This window comes from Canis lupus, chromosome 14 (genome assembly GCF_003254725.2).
Source record: "Canis lupus dingo isolate Sandy chromosome 14, ASM325472v2, whole genome shotgun sequence".
NCBI lineage: Eukaryota > Metazoa > Chordata > Mammalia > Carnivora > Canidae > Canis > Canis lupus.
This window is the reverse complement of record NC_064256.1, coordinates 56,251,726-56,272,862: the sequence shown is the minus strand read 5'-3', so window position 1 is coordinate 56,272,862 and position 21,137 is coordinate 56,251,726. Positions and strand designations below refer to the sequence as shown.

Below are 21,137 nucleotides of genomic sequence, written 5' to 3'. Positions count from 1 at the left end.
ATTGTAGTCACTCACTAACAAGAACTGACTCTCAGAACATATTCATCTTACATCACGCTCTCTAGCAGTATTCTCCACCTCAAAAGGACGCAGAGGGGCACGTGGGTGGCTCAGCGGTTGAGCGTCTGCCTGTGGCTCAGGTCGTGATCCTGAGGTCCTGGGATTGACCTGCATGGGGCTTCCTGCATGGTGCCTGCTTCTCCTTCTGCCTATGTCTCTGTCTCTCTCTCTGTGTCTCTCATGAATAAATAAATAAAATCTTTTTTTAAAAAAGGAAGTAGAAATGAGCTAATATTTACTGAATGGCTAATTTACACCAGGTGCTATGTTATACACCTTATATTTGTCCCCTTTAATTTTCTCAATAATCCAGTAACCATTTATTCATCAATCTCCCAATTCTTCACACCAACCTAAACTTCTCTCTACTTTATTGTCAGCTCTAATGTTCTTAGTCAAAAAAATTACTCCAAGCCCATAAATTTCACTCCTGTCACCATTAGAATCCTGCAGTGAATCATTCCACTGTGGGAGGACATTAGCCCTGTACCTATTCCTTACATTGGGCAAACTCAGATCAATTCTTATGCTCCTACAGAACTGGCTCTTTCATTTTCTATTAGAACACCAACTACATTCTTTATTGATATGTTTCTTTCCCCCACTGGTCCATTAACCTCCCAAGTATAAGGATCTTATTCTATTCATATTTTTATAAAATACAGCAAGGCTCCAGTGTTTTCAAACTGAAGACTTTTTGGGCAGCCCAGGTGGCTCAGCCCTCTCTCTCTCTATGTGTGTGTGTGTGTCTCTCATGAATAAATTTTTAAAAAATCTAAAAAACAAAATGAAGACTTCTTAACTTTTTTTCTAGTTTAATCATTTATTTGGGCACAAAAGGCCATATATTGAATGTTTGCACTTGTGTAAAATATCCAGAACAGGAAAACTTTAGAGACAGAAGGTAGATTAGTGGTTGTTTACAGTCAGGTGTGTGTGTCGGGGGTGGGGGTGGGGGGGGAGGTATGAAGAAATGGAAACTGATTGCTAATAGCACCTCTTTTAGAGGAGTTGAAGATGTGATGGGCATATGGCCCTGTAACTATACTAAAAAACACTGACTTATACACTTAAAAATAATTTTGAGGTTGGTCATAGAATCACAAAAAAGAAAAAAAGAATAAGCTCTTCTTCCTCTTAACCTCTTTTCTTTCATTATTTTTAGCAGCTTTATCGAGATATGATTCACTTACCATACAATAGTTCACTAAAACACAGATCCCTATGATGAGTACCATTTAGAAAATGGGGGCAGTCCGGGTGGCTCAGCGGTTTAGCACCGCCTTCACCCCAGGGCGTGATCCTGGAGACCCGGGATCGAGTCCCACGTCGGGCTCCCTGCATGGAACCTGCTTCTCCCTCTGCCTGTGTTTCTGCCTCTCTCTCCCTGTGTGTCTCAGGAATAAATAAATAAAATCTTAAAAAAATAAATAAATAAAGCCCTAACCTGACATGTCTCTCCCTGCTTAAAAAAAAGAAAAAAGAAAAGAAAATGGATTGTGTATTTTTCAGCTTGGTTTTCCCACACTTAGCACAGTATTCATGTTAATAAATGCTCATTTCATGAATGAGGGACCCACAGCTCTGAATTTACCATAAGTAATTTAACTATGCTCTATTTGGTTTAAATATACTTTTATTTGGTGGAATCAAATCACCATTTACAAAATCATTTCTATGAGAAAAGGTATATTCAAAGCAAAAAAATAAAGCCTACCAGAAACCTTCCACCACCTTTCAACTAATAAATAAACTCTATGATTTATCTTGCAAGACACTACCACTCCTACATCCCAGTCCCCACCTAGATAAGTATCTCTGGTCTCTAAAAACACTCAGATTTTTTTAAAATAACAAATCCCCTGAGAGTTTCACCCGCCAGGTTGTGAAATACTATTCTTGGAAGAAGGGCTTTTGAGGAATGAAGAGTATCTTCTTCAAGATAAATCCAATACTTTTTCAGGGTAGTTTTTATTATGTTTTCGTGTACACAAAATAAGAGAATGGAGCTCTAAAAAACTCCTTTGAATGGGTCAGTATTTACAGGAAGAGCCACTTGTACAAGCATGTATCCCTCTTTTGTAAGAACTGCAGCTACTTGACAATTAGACTTTTTCTATTTTTTATGTATACTGTATTTAAGTTTCATTTTATTCCCACGGCAATTTTTTTTTCATAAAAGATAACTTAAAGGAATTCACTAGAGTCAAATCCCACTTATCAAAGATAATGACTTTGTGTTTTGTTTGTTTTTTAGAGAGAGAGCATGAGCAGGGGTAAAGAGGGAGACGGAGAGGAAGAGAGGGGCTCAATCTTACAACCCTGAGACCATGATTACAGCCAAAATCAGGAGTAGGACACTTAACCAACTAAGCCACCCAGATGGCTAAATATAGTGACTTTGAATCAATTACTATTCAGGCAATACTGTTGATAAACCTCATAAGGATATATTCCCTGCCTTAACATTTACATCAATAATTATTGAAACCTCCACCATACAATTTATGTATTAAATAGCACAAGAATCCATATACTGGCTTCCCTTAGAATACTTCACATATTTTCAGATAATTAGCCCATTCCCCAATATTATTATAAAAAGAGTCAACAGTATCATCTTCATTTTGGCTCTGTTTCAGAAAATGACAGTCACTAGAGGTCATGAGGTTATATGTTTAAGGCCAAAGGATAAAATATAATCACAATTTTACCTCTGATTCTCTACTAACAGGTCAATGCTCACACATTTAGGCTATGGTAATTATTAAAATTATTAAAATCCTCTCATGTAATTTTGAAGTATCTTTTTAAAAACGCATGCCATATAAATGTCCATTGAGGACATGTGTCACACTGATGAGTAAATAAAATTATCTCCATTTCATAGAGTTTTTATCGTAACCTTTCATTTTAAAAATAAATTGTACTTTCTCTATGTTTTGGTAAATGTCTTAAAGCAGGGGTCATATATTTTATTAGTTGATTTACTCAGGGTAGTTTGTCCATATTGGAAATTTTATTAATATATGTACGCTGACTGTTGAATAGGAGGCTAATTATATACCTTAAGTAGTTTGAAGATTTCATACACATCATCAGAAGTATGTCACATAGTCACTTACCTCCTCTAGTTGGCATGCTTTGATGACACTCCTATATCTATACTCATCATAGGAAACACCAAAGATGATGTTTTCTTTAATGGTGCCAGGCATAATCCAAGAAAACTGAGAGCAGAATGAAATTCTTCCACTGTGCTTAATTTTACCCTCTGAAGGCTCCAGTTCTCCCATAATCATCATTAGGAGTGAAGTCTGGAAATAAAGCCATGGTTATTAAGTTAAATCATTTGATCAAATCACTCTCAGAGTATACCCGCCTCCAACTATCATCCTAAGCAGAGGTATCTATTCTGATTTTAAAGGATTCTATATTAGGGATCCCTGGGTGGCGCAGAGGTTTGGCGCCTGCCTTTGGCCCAGGGCGTGATCCTGGAGACCCCGGATCGAATCCCACATCGGGCTCCCTGCATGGAGCCTGCTTCTCCCTCTGCCTATGTCTCTGCCTCTCTCTCTCTCTCTGACTATCATAAATAAATAAAAAAAAATTAAAAAAAAAATAAATAAAGGATTCTATATTAATTTGATTCAAAATGTATTAAGCACTTCCTGTTCTGGATATGCTGCTAAGCACAAAAGACACAAAAAGGAATAAAAGAGACAATTACAGTGGATGTGATAAGTGCTATGGTAGAGGTTCACAGGGATGGAGCACCTGATTCAGATCAATGGGATGAGTTTGGAGGATGTCAGGGAAAGATTAGTCCCAGCTAACATCCACCGAGTACTTCGTCTATACTGGGTGCTGTTCTATGTGATTTAACTGCATTCATTTATTTAATCCTCACAGTAACCCAACAAGGCAGATTCAATATGATCTTCATCTAACAAGGTATCAGTTAAAAAGAGAGATAATCAGATAATATTGTTCCCAGGAGCCCTTCTTGAAGAAATAAGGATAAAATCATCCAAGAGATGGAGCGCCTGGATGGCTCAGTGATTCAGCGTCTGCCTTCAGCTGAGGGGGGTGATCCTGGGGTCCTGGGATCGGACTCCCGACATGGAGCCTGCTTCTCCCTCTGCCTGTGTCTCTGCCTCTGTGTCTCTCATGAATAAATAAACAAAATCTTTTTTAAAAATCATCCAAGAGATGACTGAAGAAGCTTCACCAAAAAGACTATCAGTGAGCAAAGATTTTATATAAAGGACTGTGAACTAAAATTTAAACTAATGTGGCAATTAGAGTTGAAGAAAAGAATTTCAATACGTTATATGCCCGACAATAAGTAAAATACAAACAAAACAGAGGAAATGGGGTATAAAGGAAATATGCTGATTGCTTTATCAAGAAAAACTGGAAGTCAAAGGATATCATTTCAATGTAACACACTGGGTAATAGATGTGTAAACATATTTAACACTACAAAGATAAATCATTAAGAAAGATAATACTATTGACTAACATTAAGTAGAAGGAAAGGAGGCAGCAGAGAAAGAAAAAAAAGCATTGATTTTATCAGCTTACATTAGGGAAATATTAAAAATAAAGTTATTATAAATATAACCACTATAATAAAACACTTCCACAACCTCTAAAAAGTTGGAATGCCCTTAGGCTCACACCTTGGCCCCTTTCCTTTCCCTTCTTATCCATACTCCGTCCTTTGGAATCTCATCTAGCCTCAAGTATTTCCACTGCCAGCCCCTACTTCCTTGAAATCAGAGCTGTGTATCCAACTAACATCTCAGCTTGGATGTCGAATATGCATTACAAACTTAATGTTTTACAATCTAGCTCTGCCCAAACCGGTTTCTCCCATAATCTTCTCAGGTAATGGTACCTTCATGCTTCCAATTACTCAGTCCTTGGACTCATCCTTGACTCCTCCATTTTTTTCATAGGCCACCTATGAAAAAATCTAATTCTGTGATATCTTTCTTAGAAACATGTTCTGAATCTGACTGATACTTCCATCATCACTATCTGGATTAAACCAACATCATCTCCTGCCCAGTTAGCACAATAGCCTCCTAACTCCTCTCCTTGCTTCTATGCTTGTCTCTCTACAACCTATTTTCAAAGTGGCCCCATCAAAAAGTAAGTCGAGTCATGTTACTTTTATGCTTAAAACCCTCTAATGGCCTCCCATTTCCTAAAATAATACAAATATTAATATTATATAAAAATATTATATAAAATAATTCATTACATATTTTGGCATTTTGAGGGAGAGGACATTAAGTGGAACCATCACTGAATATATATGTTGATGAAACCTCACAGACATTTGTGTTTTATTCCAAAATTTTATTTGAAATGTAAACAAAAGCAGGAGCTAATAGTTTATTCTATATATCTGCTGCCAACTATTATAAGACCAAACTAAAATTTAGTACCAGGGTAAGGCCAGGATGGATGATAGAAACTATGTGGTGTCAGGGGTTGACAACACAAGGCCACAGAACTGCTTCAGCTGTGGTGGAACAACAGAAAAATGAAAGTCCCTCCACCCTGGGGGAGATGTCACAAAGCCAGCCTTCAGTCCAGAATACCCAGTGGTGCAGACCCTTAAACCTATTTTCTTTTAAGATTTTATTTATCTATTCATGAAAAACACACAGAGAGAGAGAGAGAGAGAGAGAGGCAGAGACAAGCAGTGGGAGAAGCAGGCTCCATGCAGGGAGCCCGACATGGGACTCAATCCTGGGACTCCAGGATCACACCCTGGGCTGAAGGCAGCACTAAACCGCTAGGCCACCAGGGCTGCCCTTAAACCAATTTTCTTTAATTAAAATGATTCACAGAAGTTTCATAAATGAAAGGCACTTAATGTAGATTAGAACAAAAAATGTATTTTTCCAAAGATGTTCAATTAAATAAATTTATGTCAAGCACTTATTACATGCTGGACACTAGGATAGTCCCTGGAATACAGTTTAAAGAAGATATGGCTCCCTTACCATCTAGACAATTATAACAGGAGTGATAAAATTAAACCTGCCTTAGTGTTTTAAGAAAATAATTGATATTAATACATATATAAATTGTTGTAACTTTGGAAAACCTAGAGATACAAAATATACCCAAAATCTCAGAGATAGCAACTTGATCCACAAATGTCCTTCCAGACACATGTATACATATATGCGTGTTTTTATAAAACACAAATCATTATGTATGTAACATTCTATAACTTGTCCTTTCTTTACTTAACAGTGTATCATACATATCCTTCACAGTCATTTTCAACATCCTTTTTACTGACTGAAGAACATGCCATTCTATAGCTACACCAAACTTTATCTACTCAATCCCCTAGTAGTAGACATTTAGGGGTCACTCCAATCTTGGGTTATTGAAACAATGCTGTGATGAATGTCTTTACGTTATAAAATCTCTGCAAGCACACTAGGTTAAGTCATACACGTAGAAGAATTATTTAATTATCCTTAAGGCTTTCGATATACCAAATCGAGTGAGATGGGATTTGGATTAAAATGTTAATACTTTCAACTATTCAATCTTATATGTTAGCTAGATCTCTTGTCCAGATTATAAAATACTCCAATCCTAATACTATGAAAGGGCTCCCTCCTGGATTGACTTGCCAAACCCTCAGAAGAGTTTAATTATTCCTAAGGAATCACTGCCTTCATCTGACTCCATCTTCAGAGCTACTTCCCAGAAAATGCAATTGCAACTCCAGCCAGCAATTATCTGCTCATCAATTCTTAATAGAATTTCCTGAGATTTAATTGCTGGTAACTTGTTTAATTGCTTGTAATTTGTAATTCCAAAGCTATTTTTGTGCACCTTTCAAAGAAGTAATTCAAACATACAAACAGAATTTTAAGAATTATATGAAACATAATTACCTCTCACCAGCAAACATTCTTGTTTAGGTCACCTATTAATTTGTTTATGAACACCTCCTCCTATGGTATCTTTCCCTTTCAATAATGAAAATTGCTACTAATATTACATAATAGAAGGAAAAATAATACTTAAAGGAGGAACAAGTTTTCCTAAGAAGAAAATATACAACTACAGCTACTTTATTTAAAAGGCCGGTTTCACATGTAGAAAAACATAATTGGAGAGAGAAATGAGCAAATTGTATTACCACCATTGTGGACACCAACTCAATGACTAGACATTTTCTGCAGCATTTTATTTCCCAAGTTTCAAACTAAATCCAAAAATATGGTTCTTCCTATATTAGATATTAATGAATGTCTTTCAGGAATGTTTAATACCTACTTTTATTTACATTTTTGTCTTATTAACAGCAGTGCTTCTCCCTCTGTATCTTTCTTCCTTCCTTCCTTCCTCCCTCCCTTCCTCCTTTCCTTTCATCCTTGAGTTAGACCCTTTACCTGTCTTTGTTTTTTAATCTGTTAATTTTTTCAGGTGTATCTCTAAATATTCCTGGCTTATAATAAGTTGGGGGTAGGGAGTAGGAAGCTGACCAGCATTGAATAAATTAACATCATTACGTGTTTCTTTCAAAAACCTATCCCACTCAATAATTTTTCCTCATAATAAATCCTAAGCAAGCCTGAATCCATTCTCTAAAATTCCACAACAAAACAAAATTTAAATAAATAAATACATACATACATACATAAATACATAAATACATAAATAAATAAATAAAATTCCAAATCAACAAAATAGGGACCTTTTGCCTATGTGGTTACTGAGGTAAAATCTAAGCCATGGTTTTCCTGGAGCAGCTCTGAAAAATGTCTGTGCCAAAGATTGTTAAAAATGAATGATTAACTTACTCAATAAAGTTTCTGAATTTCTACCATGTATAAAACACTGTCGGGCAGCCCAGGTGGCTCAGAGGTTTAGCGCCGCCTTCAGCCCAGGGCGTGATCCTGGAGACCCGGGATCGAGTCCCACATCAGGCTCCCTGCATGGAGCCTGCTTCTCCCTCTGCCTGTGTCTCTGCCTCTCTCTCTCTCTCTCTCTCTGTGTGCCTTTCGTGAATAAATAAATAAAAATCTTAAAGAAAAAAAAGAAGAAAACACTGTGTTGACTTATATGTAAAACTTAAAAAACAAAAGGAAAGAATAAATAAATTAAAAAAGGCAAAAACAGACCCAAAAATACAGAGAACTGATGCTTGCCAGAGGGGGAGGTTGTGGGGGGATGGACAAAATGGATAAAAGGGAGTTGGAGATGTAGACTTCCAGGTATGGAATGAACCATCAATGAAAGGTACAGCGCAGGGAATATAATCAATGGTCTTATAATAGAGTTGTATCATGACAGATGGTGGCTACATTTGTGAGCATAGCAGAAGTACAGAGGTGTTCAATTGTTATGTTGAACACCTGAAATTAACATAACATTGGGTGTCAACTATGCCCCAATTGAAGAAAAGAAAAAAAGAGAAAAAATTTTAATAAATGTAAAGATCAGCACATGGGGAAAGAAAGACACTGTGTTCTGTGCCATGTAACATATAAAGACGCAGAAGAAAAAGTCACTGGAAGTAATATGAAGAAAAAAAAGACTAGAAAATATTATCAATAGAACAATTTATATTCTAAGAGACACTATATCCAAGCGTTCTCCTACTACCAACATTGAAAATTTCTCCAACATACCTTCTTACACTACAGACAAACTAGCAAAAGAAAGAAATGCCTGCCAAATTAAGTTGTCAATGGTGAAGAACAGAAGAGATTACCTTGCCTGCTCCAGTAGATCCAGCAACCGCCAACAACTGTCCTCTTTCTATCTTGAAATTGATGTCTTTTAGGACAGGAGTACCAAGAAGTGAGAAGTTGCTGAAGAAGAGGCTGTTGTCCCCATTGGAAATTTTTCTGTCATTACTGTTTTCTTTTGCTTTCTCAAGTAATTCCCCAAATCCCTGAAAAAATAGATACAGAGAAAATAAAAAGGTAGGCTTTTCAGGTATTTTCAGTAACTATTTGTTATATATTATGAAAAGCACATGGCACATGATCTACAGCCTATGGTATTTAATTATATAGCATGTGGGTTCTAGAGTACATGATGTAAAACACAAAAATTTTAATAAAGCATTTAATGAAAACATAATTTCAATATCCTAGATCGTTGCTCACCATCAAATTTTTTACCTGAAGTAAAAAGCCAGGAATACTGAAGGAGGTAACATCTCATTTCCTCCAATTTCACACTAAAGGAAATCTATGTGTCTTGCCTCCCTTAGAATAAGATTGCAGAAATGAGTGGCAGTATAAGGCATTTTTATTGACTAATTACTTCATTATTTACTCAATTCTTAATAATTTAATAAATCTAGTTGATATACATTAATTATCTACATTTTAAGGTTGTTATACTTTTTCTGGCACAAAGCAAGTTGAATGGCTTGATAATGAGAACTGACAGAGTGAATTCACTTATCTTCCATAAACTGAATGCACTCCCATAATGCCAAGGTTCTGACAAAAACTCATTTAGCACACTAAGACAATATACAAAAAACAGGGATTAATCATCTTTTGCCACCACTTAAAACTACACAATTTATGTCAACTTAACGATGTGTCAGAGGTATGTGTCATAGTTTTTCAAAATTCTTTTAGGTCATACATAAGCAATTGTTTGAAGACCACTGCTTTGGGTTCTCATGATATGTATGGCTAACATCCCCCTCAGTCATCAAACAACTAAAAGCAAAGCTTTTAGACGATAAAAGGTCTTTATAAAATGGGACAAAACATTTGCTATTCTCTTATTCATTTTTTTTTAAGATTTATTTATTTCTTTTAGATAGAGAGCACATGAGCAGGGGGCAGCATAAAGGGAAAGGAGGGGGACAGAATATTAAGCAGATTCCCCACTGAGCACAGAGCCTGACCAGGGTTCAAGCTCAGGACCCGGAGATCATGACCTGAGCCAAAACAAGAGTTGGATGTTCAACCCTCAACTGACTGAGCTACCCAGGTGCCCCTCTCTTACTCATTTATTTATCTCACAGATATTTATTGAGCATCACCTCTGTACTAAAGACCACTTCAAGAATCCCACATGGGACGCCTGGGTGGCTCAGTGGTTGAGCTTCTGCCTTCAGTTCAGGTCATGATCCTGAGGTCCTGGGATCGAGTCTCGCATTGGGTTCCCCAAGCAGAGCCTGCTTCTCCCTCTCCCTGTGCCTCTGCCTCTCTCTGTGTGTCTCTCATGAATGAATAAATAAAATCTTTTTTAAAAATCCCACATAGGAGAATAATGAATGAATAGATATTAATACTGAAACTGCTAGTGATAGAACTGAAAATCACACCAAATCTTATAGGAGGACATTACAAAGAATAAGCACAAGTAAATGACCAAGTAAATGAGCTTGGCCAAGTAAATGACCTGCAAGCTGAGCTATGAGGGCCAGAAGGGGGATTGCACAAGACCAGGAAATGGTATAGGTGATCCAGGAAGACAGATATGTATATACAATGACTTAGTCTTAAAAAACAAAATACATCTCAGAAACGGTAAACAGCCAATCAGATATATACGGCAAAATGACAAAAGGAGTCCTTGGTAAAGATGGGCAGTGTATGGGTAGCCCGGGTGGCTCAGCGGTTTAGCTCTGCCTTTGACCCAGGGCATGACCCTGGGGTCCCAGGATCAAGTCCCACACCGGGCTCCCTGCATGGAGCCTGCTTCTCCCTCTGCTTGTGTCTCTGCCTCTCTCTCTCTCTCTCTCTCTCTCTCTCTCTCTCTCTGTGTCTCATGAATAAATAAATAAAATCTTTAAAAAGAAAAAAAAAAGGGCAATGCAGGCTGTTGAAGAACTTGTACCATGCTTAGAAGCAGGACTTTGACCCATAAGCACTTGGACCAATGGAAGGCTGTTGTTGCTAATAATCTTCATTTCTGATTACAGAAGTAAGACACGTATTTCAAGAAATTTGGAAAATCCAGAAAAGCAGAACAAACAAATCACTTGTACTACCACTGAGAAGAAACCATACTCAACATTTCAACTGAAATCCCTCCACTTTCTCAGGGTGCTTGGGTGGCTCAGTCAGTTAAACACCTGCCTTCAGCTCAGGTCATGATCCTAGAATCCTGAGATCCAGCTGGAGTCCCCCCTCCTCCCAGCTCAGCAGGGAGCCTACTTTTCCCTCTCCCTCTCCTTCTGCCCCACTCATGCTCTCACTCGCTCTTTCTCTCTCAAATGAATAAATAAAAAGAACTTTTTAAAAAAATCCCTTCACTTTCTTACATATAAGTATAAACAAATATGATTTTTTATAAATATATACATATTACCAGGGATGAAGAGTACAGCAGCATAGGAAATAGAGTCAACATTATTGTAATAACTTTGTATGGTGACAGATGGTTACCACCCTCATCATGGTGAGCATTTGTAATGTATATACTTGTTGAATTGCTATGTTGTGCACTTGAAACTATATTTCAATAAAATATATATCATTTTTTTATAAAATTAAGAAAAAATAAAGTTGTGACCCACTTTTTTCTGACTTATAATAAAGCATCAATATTTTTAGATACCATTAGACATTATTTTTAATATAATTTCTAGTTGTAAGATAGTACCCAAGTATGAATAAACTGTATGCACATACTTTGCTATAAATTGGGCAGCACATTTTTTTTGTTTAAATTCCCACAAATGGAGTTTCCAGAGCAAAAATTATGTGAAATTTCAAGTATTTTCAATAGTAATTCTAAATTTTCTTCCAACAAATATATGAGAATGCTGGTTTTCAAGAATCCTTATCAACACTGTTTTTTTGGTTTTGGATTTAACTTTGTTTTTATAATTTTACAGGTGAAAATGGAATCTCACTATTGATCTTATTTTTATTTGCCCCCTAATAAGATTGAACATTTTCCATGTTTACGTGTCCCGTGTATTCATGCATGAAATGGTTATGATATGTTTTCTCTTTACCCCATTCTTAGGGCATCTTCTCAACTAGGTGGCTAATGGTTGACAAGTTGTTATAACATTCTGAGCTTCAGTCTCCTATATTGTTGAGGGTATTAAATGAGGTAATATATGTGAAAGCAATATATGGGAAAGCAGCAATCACTCTTTTTTGTTTTGTTTTGTTTAAATAAGGAGCAGTACGGTGAGTGGTAACGCATTTTGGAGTCAGAGAAACTTAGGTTGACCTTTTAGCTCTGTCCTAATTAGTTGTCTAACCTTGTTCTAGTTGTTTAAACTCTCTAAGTTTCCTCTTCCTAATAAGTCAGTAGTAATTTGACCCACTTCCAGGTTTGGATGGAGGGCAGAGTCCTATATAATTCACCAGGGACTTGCCCCTTGGGTAACTGGGTGGATGATGATGCCAACAAAGGAAATAGCAAATTCACTGGAAGGAACGGGTTTGTGAAGCCTGATGAGTGATGAATGTGAAGTAATGTGAAGTCCTTGAGGACCATGGAAGATATTTTGAAATACATGTAAGAAGTTCAGGAAAGAAACGGGGGCCAGAAATTTGCATTTGAGACTCAGCAGCACATTGATGTCAGCTGGCCCTGAGCTTGAGGTCACCCACAGAGGGCATGAAATGATAGAAGAAGGCCTAAGTGGGGACCCGGTATCCATCACCATGGAAGTAGCAGGCAGGAAAGAGGTAGAAGTCATGGTCTGAGGATAAAATAATATGAAAAGAGTGGTTACCTTAAGGCTAAGTGATGGATTCAAGAAGAATGGAAGAGTTTTGGTGTGTTGGCAAAGGCAGACTCCAGACTACAGCAGGCAGGAGCCCATGAGAGATGAGAAAATGACAAAGGTGTGACAACAAAGGAGAGGACAGGGTTAGGTTGGGAGGACAAAGCTGGGTGGGCAAAAGCAAGAGAAGAATTTTTTTAACTTGAAAATATTCACATGTGAAAAGGAGTCAGTTGAAAGGAAATGTTGAAGCTTCTAGAGAGAAGACTGCTGGCCGCCTGTTCCAAGATGATGAAGCAAGGTAGTAATAGCTCAGTCAAGGGCAGGAGGAAACATACATCTTTCTCTGAGACATAAAGGAAGGAGTAAAGCATAATTCCAAGGGTGAACAGGGAAACCGGAAGCATTCGTAACTGATAATGGCTTCTCTTTTCTTTATGTTTTGTAGGAGGCAAGGCCATGAAGATCCTTAGAGAAGGAGGGGCTTTGGGGAAAGTGGCAAAAATCTGGCACAGCTCCTGGGGAAATGGTAAAGAACATTAACTAAAGACAAATGAAAAGATTTCCCAAGAAGGTTTACGGATCCCACTGAGGTTGAAACAAGAGCAGCGTAAAGCTTACAAATGACCTAAGTTTGTGATTTTCCCCAGATAGCACCTACTTCACCAAAGGCCACAAAGTAATGTTTTGCAGCAAAGAATTCAGTAGAAGGAAACAGGAATTGAGAGAGTTGTAGGAGAACTGAAACGACTGGTCTTGAGGTAAGCAGAGGTTGAACCAGGTAGAGTCCAAGGGAAGAGACCAGAAATCTTGAACCTGAAGGACTACAGTAAAGGTGGGATTTAGAGACAGATGGGGCTGGATGGTTAGGAAATTCTGGGCCAGGAAAGAGATTTCAGAGTGTAACATTTCCAAAGTGGAGGAAGCATACGTGCTCCCAAAGCTCAGGATGTGCTCGGACAGGAAGCTTCTGAAGAAGTCACCGTAGAGTACAGGTTCTTAGGACAGTACTGGAGGGACTGCTCGTGGATGTTGAAATTTCAGACATCACAGCAAAGGTTTAAGAAGCGCCACTATCCCGAGCAAATGTGATCAAGAAGAGTCCAGAGTTCGGCAGGTGACGGTCAAAGACTGGATGATGAGGATATAGCCAGATGGGAGGCAAGAGTTGGGTGAAGAGATTGTAGAAGATTTTTGCAGCAGAGCAGGGAAACAATTTTGTCTTAGGAAGGAAAATGTTAAACTTATTTTTGCCTAGAAGGGCCTTGGAAATTAGGAAGGAAAATGTTAAACTTATTTTTGCCTAGAAGGGCCTTTGAAACTCCTCAAAACAAAGAAGTAAAATCGATCTGATCCCTTTCTGACCTGACACTTTCCCAAAAAACAATGTTGCTAGGCAGATAAAGAATTATTCTCAAAAAAAAAAAAAAAAAAAAGAATTATTCTCTAACCGGTACCTTCAAAAATGAAGTAAAGTGAAGCTCTGGCTGTCAAGTTGCTTATATAAATAAGAACCAGTTTCAGGTATTTTGAAAAATGTCAAAATAACTCTTCTCTTTACCCAGCAGATATAAGTGATAAGGTAATAGGGACTCAATAGGTGTTCCCAATAATCAAATATTGCTTCTTGAGAGGCTGAATATCATTGCTAATATTTTTCTGGCTTTGAGATATGACAATCTTTAAGAGTGAATGGAAATAAATAAAAATAGAAAATAACACACTGATGTAGCTCTCATATATCTTTTAGATATATCATATATCTCATATATCTTTAGGATGACCCATGTATGATAACACATTGGACTGGGACTTGAGGTCAGAGAAAGGAGGATCTATTGAAGAACTAGTCTGCGCTTGGTACTCTGCTGAGCACTTCATACTTCACAACAAATTTGCATGAAGCCAGGCACCGGTTGCAAGGTAAATATCAGTATTTTGCTTTATAGATGGAGAACCAAAAGTTCCACAAGTAATTCGATCTAGATTAACACAGAGAATAAATGGCAGAGTCAGAAGTCACACCCTGCCCTATCAGGCACCAAAACCTATGAGATTTGTATCCCTTCCTAATCTGTTGTGTCAAGCAAATCACATGACTTGGAAGAAAATGAAGAGGCTTCTGTGTATTTAACATTCCTGGGCCTTGAGTTCTTAATGTATAGATTAAGTGCAGTGGTTGGTTCCCCTTCCAGTACAACCAGTTCAATTATCATTCTTTCTTGTCTAGTAAGATGAAAACCAGATTCAACAAGGAGAAAATGCCATAGTATTTACAGCAAACAATTAAAAAAAAAAAATTCTGACCTCCTCCCAGAAGGCTGTTACATTCTCCATCATTACTTCCGTAGTTGTTAAGTTATATTCCAACGTCTTATACTCTTGCTTTTGTAAGAAATCCTGTTTATAAAAGAAGGGAAAAAAATTGTACTCGAAGAGCATCATGGCATTATTACATCTATTTTACACTCTAACAGTATTTGGATTTTATGAATATTTATGAATATATTTATGTACAGATTAGAAATCCCTTCTTAATAAAATAATCGTTCACAGTTTTGTAAAGTCAATTTGCCAAGCACTAGGATTTATCACATTTGAAATGCACTCTTAAAACATGTGCTATTTTATAAAACTCTCTTCCTACGTTAGATTTTTAACACACAATTGATTCTTCCCTCCACGCTCACATGCTAACCTGGGTGATGAACTTACGAGGCCTCCCTGGTTACCCTCCAGTGTGCCTGCCTCAATTCAACATTAGGACAGAGAGAAGGCTTCTGTCTTCACGTCTAGAGCACCCTCCTTATTAGAGGCATCGATAGCATCACTTCTCTGGTGTACGTACAGGTTTGAAGATCTGATATAACTGATTTTAAAGCATCAAACCCTGACTCTAAAGGAGGGCTCTACTCGACATTATTAGAGCTCTAGAGGGAAAGGTGGGAGCATTGGGAAGAATTAAGTACCTATATCCTGAAGTCCTCAGCACAGCAGGTATTGAGGACAGCCTGCTCCTTGCCTTGCTTTTGCTTTTCCTCCTCTACTCTTCTCTCACCCTCTATCTCTATTTTGGTTTCTCTCTTTTTCTCCCAGTTTAGTTTCTCTGTCTGTGTTCCTGTTTGGTGACTCTCCCGGTCTTTGTGACGTTCTCTCTTTGAGTCTGTATGTGTGTTCATTCTCTCTCTCTCTCTCTCTCTCAGTTGAGAAGGGTTAACAGAAGAAATAGGATTAGTCCCAGAGCTGCTATGGTTCTGAGTTACATTCCCCAGTTCGTCTACCTCACAGATCTCAAACTCACACATCTTCAAGATGATAAACTTAAGGAGGGTGGCTGAGGAAAGTGCACAGAACTGGAGAGGCCAGGCCCTCTTTGGGGGGGGGGGGGGGGGCTGCCGCAGCTCACAGGAGAAGAGGACCCAGTTACTACATATTCCGACTCTTCAAAAGAGGCTGAAGACATGATTTATTGTATATGTAACATCTCCCAACTTTTAAACGCTGAGAACTAATGCAAATGGTTTGTTTATTTGTTTGTTTTAAAATTTAAAGGTCAAGTGAAACAGGTCCAAGGCCAAACTTCGGTCCGTGGGTCACCACTGGCAAAGTCTGGCCAAGACCACATAAGGGCAGAACCACCTAAAAGTGGCTCACCCTTCAGCCTCATTGTTTATTTCTATCACAGTGATTTATTTTCTGGTTAAATATTTAAATGGACATCAAAAAAGTACAAGACAGTTTGATCTACATATGAATTATAAAAATTATAACCACACATAAATTCATGATGGTGATTCAATTAGCTAAATAAACACTGGGCATAATCACCCAAGGACTTTAGAACCTCTCTTCTAAGCTACAGCTACATCAGCTTTGCTAGGATGTGGCATAAAATGCCATTCTCATCTATCTTACTTTCTGGAAAGTATGTTGTAAAGTTTTGAAAAATTTAAGGTGAACATATTTAGTTTTCGCTGGAATGTTTTCTAACTTCCTGGTGAATCTGTTACCATCTTTTGCACATTTGCCAAGCTCATGAGAACCAATCTATTAGTTGATTTCTTAAATAAAATTCTCCAGAATACAGAAACAATATTTCCGTCAACTCCTTTGACTTAAGAGAATCTCAGGCCTTCGTTTTTATTTCACTAGGTTTTCATCACAAGGGCTTGTTAGACCACATGTAGACACCAAGAGAGGAAATCCTGAGCATCAAACGGGCCCAAGACCAACACTTCATCTCCAGAGAGGTTGCTCACTAGAAAAGTTCAAAACTGTTCTAAAATCATTGCATATGATGCCCTGTTGGGTACATTACCTGTATTTTGTTTATTGCTCCAAGAGAGTCATACCATGTTTGTACAGCCCAGGGAAATTGCCGAGTGACTGCCATGCGCAAAACGATGCAGAATGAGATGGTTGTGAATATTTTGCGAAGGATGATTGTTTTGATCAGTGCATAGGGAAGCACAGATAAAGACACCACAAAGAACCCTGAGAAGAAGAAGGCTGAGCTATTGAAGTATCTCACATGGGCTGCCTTCCGGGTCAGTTTCAGCTCTGTTCTATAAAAAAAAAATATATAAAATTTGGGATGCTTATCAACTTTTCAAATACCAGGCATCTTGGAATGTAAAACCTGAACAGAAGCTCTCAAGGCTTTCTGCCTGTGTTCTGATCCTAGCTCCATCCTATGTGAGCTGTGTGACCTCGGGCAAGACATGTAATCTCTCTGGGCCTCAGTTACCCTCTCTGAAAGGGGGGCAGTAATGAATATACCAGTGTCTTGGACATCTTACCTGTAAATATTATTTTTAAGTTATAATTTATAATCTTAATTATAATTACTATTGCTATTATGAGAGTATTTTAATATCTTGAGTCACTTCATCATTAACTTGGAAGATTAGTGAGACTTTGATTCAAATGCTTTGTTTGTTGGGTGGTGTTTTAAGTAATTAAGCATGGAAATGAGGACAGCATTGCCAGATTTATGAAGGAAAAATACACTTTTGTGATTCCCTAGTGGATTCTTAACATTTTAGAAATGCTAGCTCGGCTTTGAAGAACACTAAAAATAACATAGAAGCCACAAAAGAATAGTTTCCCAAATCTTAGCATAGGAGAAAATCACCTGAGAAACTTATTAAAATGCAGTCTCAGGCCCACCCCTCAGAGATACTGAATAAGTCCATAGGCTTCCAGCATCCATGCTTTAAACAAGAACCCAAGTGATTCTGTTGCAGGTAGTTCTTGAAAAATTACAAAAGAACAGCTACTATATCCTTTCTGTCTCTCACTTTATATAATTCTTTGCAAAAAAAAAAAAAATCATTTTTTAAAAGATTTTATTTCTAAGTAATCTCTACAACCAAAATGGGGCTCGAACCCACAATCTCAACATCAAGAGTCACACACTCCACAGACTGAGCCAGCCAAGTGCCCCTGCAACAATCATTTTTACTTCTGATCTTCTGGTCTGAACTGTAAATGTGAACTTTTTTTTTTTTTTTTTTTTTTTAACACATGTAGAAGAAGTTTCAATGCTCCAGCAGGTAGAAAACGGGGAATGCAGATGCTGCTAATGAAAGAGAACAATGCTGCCTTCAACCTCCAGCCCACTCTTCCAGGACTAGAAAACTTAGAGTCAATTGAGATCCTCCTATTCAGCTCTTGCAAGAAAAAAAGCAGCAATGAACAGATGAGCAGAGGGTTCTGGAGGGAGAGAGCAACAGCAATAGCTGTGCCTGGCATTTAGGGTGCTAGTTCACACATTTGTAGAATTCAGAGAAGTTTTCATTCTCAAGTAGTAGAATTCAGGGGAAAAAAAAAATCTTTTATTTTTTTTTTTAGTCTGAAAAAAAGTATAATCCTGAGCACTCTGATACAGAAAACAAAATTCAATGTGTCCATCCCAGGCTGTGATTCACAATCTAATGTGGTCTAATGCTTACTTATTTCAATCACTTGGAGCTGAAGGCAGATTGTGATTTTAGAATCTCACTGGGGTTTGACCCCTGGCTCTGCCAGTTACAGCCAACCCATCTTTGGTAAACTGCTCTTCCCTTTGGTTCCTACAGAATCCACCTGTGCGGAATGGAAACAATACCATCTCCCTGGAAGAGTCACTGCCAAGGTTAATGAGAGCTCAGCGGATGGCCTAGCACTTAGAATCCTTAATCTTCAACAGAAAAAAACAAAAGGAGAAACATTGGCTAGGTTGATGTTAATAAAATGCTAGAAAGAGTGTTTACAAAAATGTTCACAGGTTTGTGATAATTGTTGAAATGTATTAGAAACAGTTGAGGAAAATGGAAGAAGTGGTATGACAAGAAAAAAATAATGGACTCACAAACATTTATAAGGATCACGCAGAAAGCAGTACTCTCCATAATAAAATCACTTGTACTTTATGAGTCATAAAAATATTTTATTAGTTTCTTATAAAAAAAAACTTGAAAGTGACTTTATTACAGGAGAGCAATAAAGAAATATATTGGCAAGGAGTTTCACACAGTCTCTGCCCAGGACCATCTGGGCCCAGGCTGAGGTAATCACCCCTCGAAGCGCATCCTGCCAATCTCTTCCAAGACATTATATTTGCTCTTTTGAGTATCAGAAGCAATTCTTGCTTTCCCATATTTATGTCAGCACTTCCAAGCCTTTTCAGGTAACAATTTCATGCCAGGTTAAGGAACCAGATTATACAAGTTACAACCAACCGTTGGCTATTAGAATTGGTCAGACAGAAATACAAAATACAAAGGGTGAATTTCATCTTTTGAGGAAGAGGAAAAATAAAAATCAAAGTCAGGAAAAGTCAGCACCTAGAGTGTCCTGAACAGGAGTTTATCTTGACGCCCGAGACAAGCAGATGCTCTGATGAACATTTCATCCCATTCTTGGGATGCCTGTGCTCATAGGCATAGAAGTGACCAAGGGGACAAGTATGATGGAGAACTCACTTGTTAATAAGAAAAACAACTTCAACCAACTAAACAATTCCCCAAGATCTTTAAGGATGTTTCTGGAAAGAAAATACAATTCCTTTCCTGGATTTGCTTTGAAAAGCATAATAAAAACAGGTGACCAATAATGTTTGGGAAATATTTACTCTTTCACTCTTTCTATTTACATGGCAAAAGGACTTGATATTTCAGCATTTCTTTTGTTGTTCCAATCACACACCTGCAGCTCAGTTACCACCCTCTACCAGAATCAGCAACCCCAATTCCTCATAGCCATATTCACACTATCTAAAAGGGTACTCTGCTCTTTAGTATATTTTTCCCTGTGAAACTCTTGTGTGCCATAGGAGCTGAAATGATCTGGTCTTCAACAGTAGTATGTCTATTACTGAGTCTCCTAGAACGCTTTTTTTTTTTTTTTCTAGAACCCTTTTTGATTGCAGTTTGTAAAACATGGACCTTGACTAAAGAAAAATGGTCTCGTGGCTGCAGAAATACCCTAATTTATATTGTGCCCCAAATATGTCACAGTTACCATACCTCAGTCTGGGCTGTACTTTTTGGCTGGATATAATCTTTACCAATCAGCGAAAGAGAGGTTATCTGACCTGAAACAGGCTAGAGACAGGTGCCAAGCACTGATTCTATCTCAGGTGATGGCTTTTGTTGCTTGAGCTGACCTCTTAAATGCAGGGTTTCTAGAAACACAATTTATGGATATTACCCTGCATTATTATTAAGTTAAGGAAAAACAATGATATCTAAGCCAAAGAGAAGAATTTCTTTCTTTTTTTTATGAGCCATAACATAAGTGAAGTGGAATAACAAAAAATCACTTCATTGGTTCAGAATTATGACTCTGGTAGTTTCATTTAAGGTTTCAATCAGCTTCCAGCATTGTGATCATTATTTTTGTCAAATAAAGCATAATAAGCAGCTATAAACTCAGACAGGAAATTCTTTTATGAGGCATAAATATCCTTGGAATTAAAAATAACATATTGAACCAACTATATACAACTACAGCCCATGAAAAGGACTTTATGTCACTTGATATTGATGCATGAATATTGATATAACTTAAAACAATTGATTGTCAGAAACTTCAAATATGAACTGGGAGTAAGTCTGTTGTGACATACTTATTTTTAAAATATTAAACAGGGACACCCGGATAGCTCAGAGGTTGAGTGCCTGCCTTCGGCTCAGATCGTGACCCTGGGGTCCTGGGATCGAGTCCCACGTCGGGCTCCCTGCATGGGGCCTGCTTCTCCCTCTGCCTGTGTCTCTAACCTCTCTCTCTGTGTCTCTCATGAATAAATAAATAAAATCTTAAAAAATAAAATATTAAACATTAACAGGCTAATTATATTGAAATTATCAGAAAGACTTAC

At 37.7% G+C, this 21,137-nt stretch overlaps 1 protein-coding gene and 1 long non-coding RNA gene across 4 annotated transcripts in view; one reads left to right on the top strand and one right to left on the bottom strand.

The window, feature by feature from the left end:
* CFTR (CF transmembrane conductance regulator) overlaps positions 1 to 21,137 on the bottom strand; it is a 164,121-nt gene that overhangs the window by 90,459 nt on the left and 52,525 nt on the right. Inside the window, exons 8-11 of the mRNA XM_025464763.3 lie at positions 17,094 to 17,340; positions 15,083 to 15,175; positions 8,825 to 9,007; positions 3,186 to 3,377 (exon numbers count right to left, since the gene is read on the bottom strand). Of these exons, the coding sequence (XP_025320548.2) occupies positions 3,186 to 3,377; positions 8,825 to 9,007; positions 15,083 to 15,175; positions 17,094 to 17,340 (715 nt within the window). The remainder of the gene's footprint in view (positions 1 to 3,185; positions 3,378 to 8,824; positions 9,008 to 15,082; positions 15,176 to 17,093; positions 17,341 to 21,137) is intronic.
* On the top strand, positions 13,431 to 21,101 carry LOC112670806 (uncharacterized). Of its 3 annotated transcripts, none has more exons than XR_004804621.2 (3): positions 13,431 to 13,536; positions 14,554 to 14,698; positions 20,908 to 21,101. It is a non-coding gene; the product is annotated as an uncharacterized LOC112670806 (long non-coding RNA). The 3 variants fall into 3 exon arrangements; XR_003143239.3 differs by lacking the exon at positions 20,908 to 21,101 and adding an exon at positions 18,856 to 19,871; XR_003143238.3 differs by lacking the exon at positions 20,908 to 21,101 and adding an exon at positions 16,928 to 19,871.